Below are 13119 nucleotides of genomic sequence, written 5' to 3'. Positions count from 1 at the left end.
GTATGTGTGTGTGTGTGTTGGAGATATTGGTGGTGAGGAGGAGCAATCAGAAATGGCAGAGGAAGAGATCTTAGAGCAAAAGAGACCAGGAGTTTTGAGTGGGGAGGAAATCTTAATGATGGCATGGAGAGACCAGGATTACATGGGGAGAGACTGATGTGAGGAGTCCACGAGTGTGTGTTGGGAGATCTTGGGAAAGTGACTCCAGGAGAATGTGTGGTGGGGGGGAACTTTTGGTGGTGGAGAGGGAGAGACTAGTACTGGATCAGTGGGAAAATCTTGGGATGGAAAGAGACCAGAAGTGGGTGTGTAGGAGAAGAGAACTTGGGTGAGGAGAGAGAAAGAGACCTGTATTGTGTATGGGAGGAGATCCTGGAGGAATAGACCAGTGTGCAGGGGAAGACTAGAAGCGAGTGAGTTGGGGGGAAGGGGGACATGGATGGGGAAGGAGACCACGTCTGTCTGTGGGGGAGATTTTTGGGGGTAGACCCAATGTCTACCCTGGAAGAGATTTTTTGTGGAAGTACAGATGTGTCTGGGGTTGAGGAGATATGGTACAGGGACAGAGGGGTGTCTGAGGGAGATTTCTTCAATGTTGGGCAGAAACGTGTACAAGTGGGTGAGAGCTAGGGGAACAAGAGTTTGTGTAAGGGAAAGAGGAAGTGTGTGTGTGTGAGAGAGAGAGTGAGTGAGTGAGTGAGAGAGAGAGAGAGAGAGAGAGAGAGAGAGAGAGAGAGAGAGAGAGAGAGAGAGAAGAGTATGATCCCTGTCCCAAAGAATTTGGGGACAAGAGTATGTTTGTGCTAGAGAAAGAGAGTTCAGGGAATACAAGTGTGTGGGTGAGAGACAGTCTGGAGACAGGAACAAATGGTCTGTATGGTCTATGGGTGCTGCAGAAAGTTCAGAAAGCGGGATGGATGGGAGAGAAGCAAGTGAGAAGTATGGGCAGATAACAAAAGAATGGAATTATAGTGTGAGTGAGAGAATGAAAGAAATGTGTAAAGTAGGGAGACACAGGACAAGAAAGAAAGGAAGGTGAAGGACCGGAGTGGATGGGAAGAAAAGAGAGGGAAGTATTATACAGTACTGAAAAATCAGATTAAAGAAAACCAAACTGGGAACTATGCAGAAAAGGATACATAAAGATACACCATGAAAGGCAAGGAGAAAAAAAGGAAGGAAGAATATGCACAAAGGAGACGTAGTTAGTAACAATATTTCTTAATGGAAAGCATAATGTAAAAAATAAAACTGAAAAGTGGGGTGGATTAGAATAGGAGTTGGAAATGGGGAGCATACACTGAAATCTCACTATGGCAGCAAAATTCCTAGGGTTAGCCCTGCCTGGGAAGCTATTCATTTTAATTCGCTTTTCTACATTTAAAAAAAAAATCTCCTTCTTGGCTCTCCCCACCCTCCAACTTTAGTCGCACCTAAATGGCATTTATTTAGCCATTTCTAGAAACAAGCATTCAGTTATGCTTAAATGAGAAAAAGATCAGCTTTTGTGCTTAAATATTTAACATGGAAATATACTAACATAGCAAGTTTCCCTCCCCCCCTTCTTCCACATTCGACTCTCTTTCATTCATTCTTCCCCTTTGTTTAAAAAAAGAAAGCCAGGAAGACATCTGAAGTCAAAGGTATCCCTGCAGCTTTCTCCGAGCTGTCTGGGTATGATCTACCCTAGCGCCTTTTATTATGCCACTGGCTTGTGTTTAGGGATTCGTATCTTCCCTAGAAGAGAGGTATATCCCGGCCACAATGATGTGGTCTAGCTCTGGGCTGCCGAGGATAAGGGGATTCTCAGGCTAACAGGCATCCATCAGGCAAGGGAACTCGGCTCCGAGAGCTGGCTGCTGCAGGAAAGCAAAGCCAATGTGCATGTGTGTCTTGGCTGCTCCGGAGACATGGCTGGGGAGCTGTTTTACTGAAGCAGCCCAAATATTGGGGAACAGCCTTGGGAAGAAAGAGAAGGAGAGAGGAAACACACACACTCACACATACACCCGGCTGCTGATCTTACCTCCACATTGAAATACTGCTCCGCTGTGCACACGGGGGCACATAAAATCCAAAGCAAGGTTTGCAAGAAAAACACCCTGGGATGATGTACGAAATCCAACCGGCTTCCAGCGCTGAATGCGAGTAAGAGCATAGTGAACTGCGCCTCAGTGGATGGAAGAGCCCTCTTTCCCTCCGCTCTCTCTCCGTCCCCTCACACAAACAAACAGTCCCCAGTGTTGGTGGAGAACCCTAAAGACAGGTTCACCCACAACAGGGGAGGAGGAGGAGGAGGAGGAGAAGAAATAGACACTTCACTCCACAACACAGATAGCAGCAGCAGCAGCAGGGTCAGCTCTTACTCATCTTCGGTCCCGTAAGGGGGGGATGTGGCGTCCAAGTACAGCTGCAGCTCCTACAAGGCTTTTCCCTTTGCACAGCAGCCGCCTCTGTGTCCTCCTCCTCCTCCCCCTCCTGCTCGGCAAGGCCTTTGCTGCCTGGCTGCCTGTGCTCCCCTGCCCTGCCTGTGCTTGTGCCTCTCCTCTCTCTTCTCTCCTCCACTCCAGAATGTTCATCTGTAATCTACATAACTCCTCCTCCAGGGTCAGCCTCCTCACAGACATCTTAAAGGAGACAGTCCTGGAAGGCTGTCTGTCTGTCTGTGCTGGAATGGACCTGATCCCCCCTCTAAGGCAGGAGCTCTCTTACAAGCTGCTAGAACTGTTTGAATGAACAGATTTCCAAGAAAGGGAGTGGGATGAGTGAGTTTAACACACACACGCACACGATTAATCCCTAGTTAGGAACTCTCCTGCCCAATGAAGTTTGACAAATCTGTAAATTCCTTAAGTCCCTCAATTCATAGGAATGTGTTGGAGTCCACTTCTCCGTTTTCATCAGCTGCCCTGCTTGCCAAATATACTGTGACACCAAATTGTATGTGAGGGACAAAGTTAGCTTCTGTTTATATACTGCCCAGCTCCCTCCCTGTTAAGAACACCTCTACACAATTCTCTATATGCACCTTTCATATAAAGCTCTCTATACATTCCCTAATGTCCACTTGTAGTATAATTATCTTTATATATCCCACATTATACACTACCTTTACACAGCCCTCTTTATAGACCTTTGCTGTACAGCTCTGGATACACTTCTCATTATGAGCAACCTCAAGACAAGACTGATTTTATGAAAAATTGGTTCTGTCAAATTAACTTGATTTTTTTTTTTTTTTTTTTGGTAATGAGATCACAAGTTTGGTTGATAAAGGTAACTCTTGCAATAACAAACTTAGACTTTTATAAGATATTTGACCACACATCCTGATTTAAAAAATAGCATTATACAAAAGCAATGCAGTGCACAGTAAATGGATTAAAAACTGGGTATAGCTTCCTGATGAGCTCCCAGTGCAACTGTGTGGCCAAAAGGAATAAAGTGATCCTTGGATGCATAAACAAGGGTATCTTGAGTAGAAGTAGAGAAGTTATTTTACCTCTGCATTTGGCACTGGTGCAACCACTGCTGAAATACTGAGTCCAGTTCAATTCAAGACGGATGTTGATAAATTGAAGAGGATTCTGAGAAAAGACACCAGAATAATTAAAGGATTGGAAAACATGCCCTTTAGTGACTGACTCAGGGAGCTCAGTCTATTTAGCTTAACAAATAGAAAGTTAAGGGGTGACTTGATTACAGTCTAAAAGTACCTACATGGGGAACAAATACTTGATAATGGGCTCTTCTAGCAGAGAAAGGTATAACCTGATCCAACGGCTGGAAGTTGAAGCTAAACAAATTCAGACTGAAAATAAGGCATAACATTTTTACAGAAAGAGTAATTAACCATTGGAACTGATTGCCAGGGGTCACACTGGATTGTCCATCATTGCCAAATTTTTAAATGAAGATTGGATTTTTTTCTGAAATATATACTCTAAGAATTATTTTGGACAAGATCTATGGCTTGTGTTGTACAGGAGGTCAGAGTACATGATCACAGTGTTCCCTTCTGGCCTTGGAATCTATGATAGAGATCAGAATGTAAATGTTAATGGGGCATGGTCATTAAATGGGGGTTACTGGAGTCCCACAAGGATATGTTATTGGCCCAGTGCTGTCTATTATCCTTATCAGAGTGTGACAGACTGACAATATCCTGTAATATCCCAAACAAACTTTATGGGATGAAGATAAAGTTTATTTAATTAAACCTTATTGAATGAGGGTTGAAAAATCTGGAATGGTTCAGACTAGGAGTGCATGAGTATGTATGTATGCTTGGGTAGAAGAGGCCCAGGAGCGTGTAAGGCAAAGGAGATCTTCAAAGAGAGAAATACCATCCGGAGTGTTTGTATGGGGGAACAAACACTAGAAGTGTGTGTGGTGGAGAAGGATCACAACTATATATATAAACAAAACAAAAAAACAAACAGCTACCACAAAAAAGCACTTAGCTGCACATCCTTCTCCTCATGTGAAGAGGGCAAAACACCAACACATGACAGATGTTAGTCAAGCTGCTTAATGCGCTACTGGAAGGCACTCAGATACTACGATGACGAGCACAGAATAAGAACCTATATACAACAGAACACTGCAAACTGGAGACAGGAATGTGTGTGAGTGCCTCGCAGAGAATGGGGGAGCTGTAAGGGACTAGGGTACAAGAATCTGCGTCAGAGCAAGAGGCAAGAGAAAATGTGTTTGTGTATATAAGGGAGAGAGCTTGGGGACAACAGTGTATTTATGTGCGATTGTGAGAGAGAGAGACATCTATCTTGCATATGTTGGACTTTCACCATGTGCTCTTCATCCACATGAGGATCTCTGCAAAGTACCAAGGTAGCTGGGATATGGTGGTGTTTACATCTTATGTCCAGAAGCTGTAAAGCAGAGTATTAATGCTGAGACTTCAGCTGTGTTCTCACCAGCTCCACCAAGACTTCATGGAGAAATTGAAGAAGATGAGGGCTGTAGAAGCAGAGGAACTGTTGCCCATCATGAACCTCTAACTCTAACTCTGACCAAAGAGGAATGACTCAAGCTATTTCAGGTTTGAAAGTTTCATTCAGAAACAGGTTTAGTTCCCAATTCAGCCAGACTTCCTCTGTGACTTAGATTAAGAGACTTGCCCATGCCAGGTCTCACTTCCCCATCTGCAAAATGGAGAGAGTATTTCCCCTATCTCACAGTGGTTTGTGAGGCTAAAATCCATCAATGACATTATGGTGCTTAGGGCCATTTCAGTAGCTAGTAAAGGTGTTTCCCCACAGCCTCTTGGAGGCAAGAAGAAGATGGCTGATGGGAGAAGAAAAAGAGGGAAATGACTATACAATGCTGAAATTTAGGACTGGGGAAAAACACACTACAAAAGATAGAGAAAAAGATACATTAACAAAGGAAAAATTTCTGAAGGAAAAATGTGGTAACAGTAAAAATTAAGTACTTCATGAAAACATGTTTTAAAAATTATTAGAATGGAGTTAGAAATGGGGTATAGCTATGGAAATCCCAGTGGTGCATTCAAATTCCTAAGTCAGGTGCTACTCACCTCGTCTGCATGTATCCTCACATTTAATTTTATTTTCTAAATTTTAAAACACAATTATTCCTCTTGGTTCCTCTTCCCTCCCCGCATAATCTCCACTCTTCAGCTTTTGTTATGTGGCATTTTACCTCTAAAAATAGGTGCTCCTAACACAGGAAAGACTCCTTTTTAAACCTCAGATCTCCCAGCAATTTCTCCACATTCATGACTTCAACTCAAGGGCTCTTTATGCCTGTGCACTCACAAATGAACCAGATGGCACTGGGATTGTGACAATGATTACTCACTCAGCTTGTGGTAATGCTGTAATGCCAGTTCAATAATGATTGTAAAATCTTAATAGTTTGTGTTGAATATCATCCCTTTAATTTATGTGAGGCACCTTGAGTATGAGATAGGTGTTGTTAAAAGCTAAAGAAAGAAACAAATAAAAATAAATAATGCTCAGTAGCAACAGGCGACTCGTACAGAAGCTGAGGAGCGAACAGCAAGGAGACCTGAGAGGATATTCCTGCACAGCAGAACAATTTGTGAAAGGACAGAAACTCCTACAACTCTTCTAAGAGCATCAACAGATCTCCCAGAGGATGCCAGTTGGTCAAGAAAGAAGCAAATAGGCAGCTATTTAGGATAAAAACAAAGGGTGGGATGTCCCATACATGGTTTCATGGGACAAGGATAAGACCCCTATAACTTTGTGTCAAGATGCACCTAAATTCTGAGGCATGTTTCCTGCATTTTGTGGCACCCAGGTTCAGAGGAATGGAAATTCTGCAGAAGCTTAATTTAAATTTTAAAATTGACTTTTTTTTAATGAATCAATTAAAAAGTAACAAACAAGCTTACCATGCTAAGTTCCTCCTGTGTGGTTTATTTTGTTGTCAAATTAAATTCATTGTACGCTCCCCCCCCCCAGCCCCCATTATCAGCTTTCAGTGTTTTTGTATTGACACTATAACAACATAAAAGAAGTTGTTGGTGGAAACTGAGGTTTTGACAGCTAGCAGGACAGTTTTGAAATTTGGCTACTAAAGAGTTATTTGGGGATTATGGTGTGAGTCCTTGAGCTGGATGCTTCTGCCAAAATGAACAGCAATAAAGTAGTTAAAGTTGACATTTAAGTCAAAATCAGTAGATTTCAGTTAATAGCTAATGAGATGAATGGTTTGATTTGCACCTTTCAGAGCTGTTGTGCTGTAAATTTGGGAAGACAGTGCATCAGATTGCACTTGCAATTGGGCAACATCAGATATCCTTGCCACCATGACAGCAAAACACTTTTGTCTAATGCAAGCTTAAATTCTGGAGCAAAGTTCTACTGCAAAAGCAGCCCAAAAGGTGAACTCACTGGCCTCAGAATCACTGAATACCTGGGGCTCCTGAGTCAGAGCATCTTAATTTACAGACTACTTGTGAGAGATTTGGGAGCAATGTAGGAACTATTTAAAGAAAGAAGATTCCACACTGTTCTGGTAAGAAGAGAGCACCATTAATAACAGGAAATAAATTTGAAGAGAGTCCACTTGCAAAAAAACATGTGAAGAAGCCAACCTGCAAGAACCAAGGGAGAGAACCCACCTAAGAGAGTGGTACCTATCTCCTAGAGATAGGCCTGCAAGTGACAAGGGAAAGGCCTTCTCACATAGAGGGTTCATAGTGCATGGCTCCAAAATTATGTGTTTTTATTGTATTGTTTGAGAAATAGGTGATCATGTAATCAACGACTGTATAGTAATACATATGTACAAGGGAGCAGCATTACTTTCAGACCTAAAAGTTGCAATTCTTCAACGAAAAAACTTCAAAAACAGACTCCAACGAGAGACTGCTGAATTGGAATTAATTTGAAAACTGGATACAATTAACTTAGGCTTGAAAAAAGACTGGGAGTGGATGGGTCCTTACACAAAGTACAACTATTCCCCCCTCCCCCCACCGCCTGCTGTTCCTCAGACATTCTTGCCAACTGCTGGAAATGGCTCACCTTGATTATCACTACAAAAGCCTCCCCCCGCCCTGCTCTCCTGCTGGTAATAGCTCACCTTACCTGATCACTCTCCTTACAGTGTGTATGGTAACACCCATTGTTTCATGTTCTCTGTGTACATAAATCTCCCCACTGTATTTCCCACTGAATGCATCCGATGAAGTGAGCTGTAGCTCACGAAAGCTTATGCTCAAATAAATTTGTTAGTATCTAAGGTGCCACAAGTCCTCCTTTTCTTTTTGCGGATACAGACTAACACGGCTGCTACTCTGAAACTTCAACTTCGTAAGTTTTTGAATTTTGAGAGCTTAAACAGTCAGTTTTAACATTCTCACAATTTACTTTTATGATGGGATACGTATAGGCATTATATGAGAGAGAGAAAGGTGACAAGAAAAACACCTTGATTCACATAAAACATAAAAGAGAATTACAAAAATATTACATATTACCATATACAAAGAGAAAGTAATAATAATAATAAAAAAGAACTCCACCCCAAGCAGACACTACACAAGGATCACTGAAAGAACTGCTCCAGCCCATCTGTGCCATGGTAACAGCATGGATGGAAGACAGCGAATTCTCCTATAAAGGGCAACAGGAAGCTGCCAAGAAGGGGGAAGGCTCCTGCCAGGAAGACCCTGATCTTAAAGGAGTTGAGTAGTCAGAGCCAGGAGGCTGGACTTCAGCCAGAAAAAGCCTGAGAGTGACTGTGATAGGACCCAGCTCTAGGAAGGAAGGCTAGGAACTGCCTTAAGGGGAGAGAGAGACACTGAACTGGGTTGGGAGGCCGGAAGGGCCAGCATGTACACAGAGAACTAAATAAATTGGACCCCCAGAAAGGGAATGATTTTATTACCTTTGGACTGAGAGAGTTATTAGGGGCTCTGAAGAGGGGAAAACAAAGGCAGGATGCTGCTGAGTGACCTCTGGCCATGAGGGAGTACTTAGGAGGCAGGTGGCGCTCTTACAAATATGAATAGCAACCTTAGGAAACCAGAGGACTTTTAAACAGTAAGTATTGCCATCCCAAGTGTTCTAAAAATCACAAATCAGGCCTCACAACAAACAAAAATCAAAACAACCCTCCTCTCCCCCCCAATATTGCAAGACTCATGATAAAATAGCAAGAGTGGACAACACTTCACACTCATAGCATCAAGAGACACCCCAATAAAGAACTGAAGCATATTTCCTTCACTTAGGCCTGGGTAAGAAGAGGCAGTATAAACATATGACCTTTAACCTCACAGAGGCTTCTAAACAGTGCAGCCATACTTTTAGGCTAAGGTTGTTGAAGCTGCCTAGAGGATTTGGCTGCCTATTTCTCATTAATTTTAATGGGGATTTACAGTAAAGTATTTAATGACTAGGGCAGGTTGAAAAATGGAAAGTTCTTCCTCTGAAATTTCATGTTTTTTTGAAAAAATTCATCCCAAATTGAGACAAACATTTCAAAATAAAAACTTTCATGGGAAGGGATTTTTAGAAAAAAAATCCATTTTGGGAGAAGCAACATAGAATTTTTCCATCTTGCTGGCTGTCAGTCAATTTGACTTTCTCTCTGTGGGGAAAGCCAGGAGGCTGAGCACTGTAGATGAAATTAGCAACTTAAGGTGGAATTGACAATAGCTTTCCAGGGGGAGCTGTCATTTTGATTTTCCTGATGGAAAAAATAAATTTCCTCACAACAAAATTTCCAATTTTGCAAAAAGGATATTTTCTGTTGGAAAATCATTCTGAAGGAAAATTCCTAACTAGCTCTATTAGCTAACAAAATGGGGGGTATTGAAGGCGCATGGTGTCCTGTAGGAAGTGCTCTGGACCTTGAAGGAATGGGCCCTGACTTGACTAGGAAAGATAGACACTGGGGATTTCAGCAGGAAAGTAGCACAAGAGTAGTTGCTTTAGTTGTAATGCACACATCAAGAAGGTACCAACTGTGTGTGCGCGCACATGGGCATAGGGCAGAGAGAGCGCACATTTCTTTTGATAGGAAGAGCACAGTTTTATGTTTCCATTATAGATAACCAGAGAGCTGGACAAGAAGTGAAGGGAAATTCAGGATTGTAGGTCATGTACTTCTTGCTTTCTCATCACACAGACATGTGTATGTGTCCGTGATGTTGGAATATGTATAGTGCTTAAAAGAATCTGTGTGTTTATATATATATTCTGTGTCTATAAAATACACAAATGAATATAGAATTGAATGCGCAAAACAATGGTTTCAAAGAACTCTTATTTTTCTTTGTACAGTTTGTGCTTCTTTTGTTATTTAAGTAATAGAGCTGAGGAAATGCTAAAAAATATATTTGTTAAAATTTTCTTTTAAAATTGCTTTGACTGTTCTTGTGTTCATTTTTATCTTGGCTTTTGAAAATGTTGTGAACAAGCTTTACTAGTGGAAATATTCACAAAAATAAAAATGATAAGCTTGAATACTCAAGTATTCACAGAGTGGGAGTTTATTTTCAAATTGCGTAAGTGGTCACATTTCAAATTGCTAATTTTACAATCAAATATGCAATTCAAGGTCTGTACTTTATTAGTTCGGTACATTCTTCAAATCAATCAAATGAATTAGGTGATTAAAGAACACAGTACAAAATTTGAACATTCCCAATAAACTGTTTTGCAAAGGACTTCCAGACTAAAAATAATTTGCTAAAGACATTTGCAAATAATTTTGAGAAATAAATACACACAATAATGTTGCAATCTGTTCACAGATAGTTCAGGAACAGTAAAAGAGGTGAAACATATATAATAATTTATTTGTTCCATATTATTTTCTCAGGTCTACTGGGTCCAAAACCAGATATATTTACCAAAGGGGTCAAATTCTATTTTACAGGGCAGATCCTCAGGTAGTGTAAATTGTCATAGCTCCATTGATTTGAATGTCTACATGTCTAGAACTGACCTGGATAGTCTCCCATAGCACAGCACAACCACGTACATTGCCAGCATGTCACACAGAAATATCCAACAAGAGCAGGTAAAAAATATAAATGGTGAGGAATGCAATAATGATTTTGAGGGCTACGTTCTTCCTTCGGTTAAATTAATATGTATACCAAGTAACTTTACAGTCTGTAGAATCTGGTGCTTAAATCTAATTTATTTATTTATTATCTCAGGTGCAAGAATGCAGCTGTTATACATTTAGGAAGCATTTTTACTAGCCATTTTAAAGATACTTAACAAAATTAAAGTCTTTTTCCTGAACAGACTATACAGTTTCTTGACCCCATATTAACCCCAACTTTTGACCCCAACTTTTCCCTTTTAGGAGGATAATAAATACAGGTGACATGGTACACCAACATATATCACATATTTGTTTAACCATTACTTTGAAAAAATACAGTATTAGACACCAGATATGCATTTTCTGGGTACCAAACTACTTGGTGATACTTGAGATCATGGCAGCGAGCACCACAGTAATTTAATGGTTGCTCAGATATTTTCATTCTCCTGACCCTTCAGTAGAATACAATCAGTTCTTCACATTTTATATTTCTGAGCTATGATGCTTCACGCCCAAAATCTGTGTAAACTTTTTGCTCCACACATTTTAGGTGAGTGCTCTGATCCCCAACAAGGCATTTTGTTGCTATGGTGATAAAATATTCCCATTCCATGCACTACAGATACCAGTCAATTCCATGTATTTGATTGGTATCTGTAGTGGGGGGGGAGGAAGGGGAAGTGGGGCAAGGATGTGGGCTGAAGATCTGGGATAATGCATGAAGAGTGGATGGGGGGGGAAGCCTCGTAACTCGTCTGTGTAAATTATGTTATCATCAAGTTTTTAAAGAAGTAAAATGTAATGTTAATTATTCATATATTACAACCAAGTGTTAATTAAGTCAAAACCCAAACAAAATGTGTCTTTGATCTACGTTAAAATATAGAACTCTGCCTTTATATAGATAGTAATTTCTTCCACATCTCAAGGAGGAGGATTATATACTCGGGCCGTATTTTAAATTGTCCACTTCATACCTTAAGATTATTTACTACAATTTAAAGTTTTCTCCAACTATATTAGTTTTATTTTTGGATGGAAAGATCTTCATATGCTGGGTATCCTTGCATGCTCACCCATTGACTGTTCAGTGGGAGCAATGGTTGAAATATTAATACTTTCTTCCCTCATTTTGTTGATTGTTAGAGGACACATTTTTCTTTTGCTCCAGGAAACAAGCTTTTCATTTAATGGTTAAAAATTTACTTGACTGGGATGGTAAGAGCTGGCTAGTATGAGTGAGATGATGACAGTAGTATGGTTGGGGTGTTACTGTTGGATAAGTACAGCATGTGTAGCTTTCAGAAGTGATCTTACTTCTTACTTAGTTGATTGGGTGTAATAGTAACCATCACTTGTACAGCACCCAAACTCTGCCTCTACTAGAGGGGGAAAGGGTGAAGTTCACCTTCCGCAGACACTATAATTCAGAATGTGACCACTTGTAAGATGCCCCATTGACCTTTTCATGGCATGAACCGGGGATCCCAACCTTTTCAAAGCACTAGCCATGTGTTAATAAAGATTTGTTTTGGGGACCACTTCCACTCCTGTTAGCAACTGAATAAAATCTCTGGCAATAAAGCAATTGCTTCACTGCTAAAATTATTAGGAAATATATAATGTCCTTTTGAGCTTTCTTTTAATGCATTTAGTAGGTGGAAACAGAAGGAGCCCTCATTGTATGACCACTCAGCTGTCTCTGAACCACCAGCCATTGATCATAGGTGTGGGAACGAGGAGTGCGGGGGGTGCTGCAGCACCCCCAGGTTTTGTGTGGGGTCCCAGCTGCCGACCCCATGCCCAGGGTCCTGATGCTGCTGGCCCTGCTTCGGGGCTCTGCTGCCAGCCCCGCACCCGGGCTCCTGCCTGCCACCAGCCCCTTTCCTGGGGTTCTGCTCCTGGCCCCAGCTGTGGTCCCAGCCTCAGCCCTCTTACCCCTGTCTGCGTCTCCCCACCTTCCCAGAGCCATGATCCAGTCCTGGCCTCAGCTGTGGGGAGAGGGGGTGTGGACAGGAGTAAGGGGGGTGCAAAGTAAAAAGTTTGGGGACCACTGGCTTTCAGCACCCCCACTCTAAAAAGTGTTCCAGTGTCACTACCATTGATGGTTCATGGTGTAATCTGGGAACCTTTGGTTTAAGTATTGCAGTAGAAAGTGTAGTTGTGCAGAGCAAAATATCCAACCCTGCTGTTTAACACAGCACACAAAATGAGACATGAAGGAGCATGACATTGTGCTGTGTTTCCTTCTCATATTGCTATGGGACTTATGCAAGTAACTTCCATTAACTGGAGCTGGTGAACAGAGGAAAGGTTTTTTGCAAATAACCACTTCAATTTTTAAACATATTCACTTCAGCTGTGCTCATTTCCTGTTTGTGTTTGCTTTCCATGAATATTCTAGTGAACTAGAAGGATTTTTTTTTTTTTTTGGCAGAAGGAGCTAATTTTAAGTAAATTCTGGAGAATATTAATGAAAAGTGAATTTTGAACCCATAAAACAGAACTATTAGTCATGACAACTCAATACAACAT

The 13119-nt window shown here is 41.2% G+C and overlaps 1 protein-coding gene across 6 annotated transcripts in view; it reads right to left on the bottom strand.

Moving 5' to 3' along the window:
- Positions 1–2535, bottom strand: part of MMP16 (matrix metallopeptidase 16) — a 250977-nt gene extending 248442 nt beyond the window's left edge. For 5 of the 6 annotated variants that reach the window (XM_073330638.1, XM_073330639.1, XM_073330641.1 and 2 more), the window contains exon 1: positions 2027–2535. In XM_073330638.1, the coding sequence (XP_073186739.1) occupies positions 2027–2158 (132 nt within the window). In that variant the 5' untranslated portion in view covers positions 2159–2535. The remainder of the gene's footprint in view (positions 1–2026) is intronic. The other variant, XM_073330640.1, reaches the window with a different exon arrangement.
- Positions 2536–13119: the final 10584 nt, after the last annotated feature.

The sequence above is a fragment of the Lepidochelys kempii genome, chromosome 2 (genome assembly GCF_965140265.1).
Source record: "Lepidochelys kempii isolate rLepKem1 chromosome 2, rLepKem1.hap2, whole genome shotgun sequence".
Classification (NCBI taxonomy): Eukaryota; Metazoa; Chordata; order Testudines; family Cheloniidae; genus Lepidochelys; species Lepidochelys kempii.
Note: the sequence above shows the minus strand (reverse complement) of the source record. Positions and strands in the feature narration are given on the sequence as shown.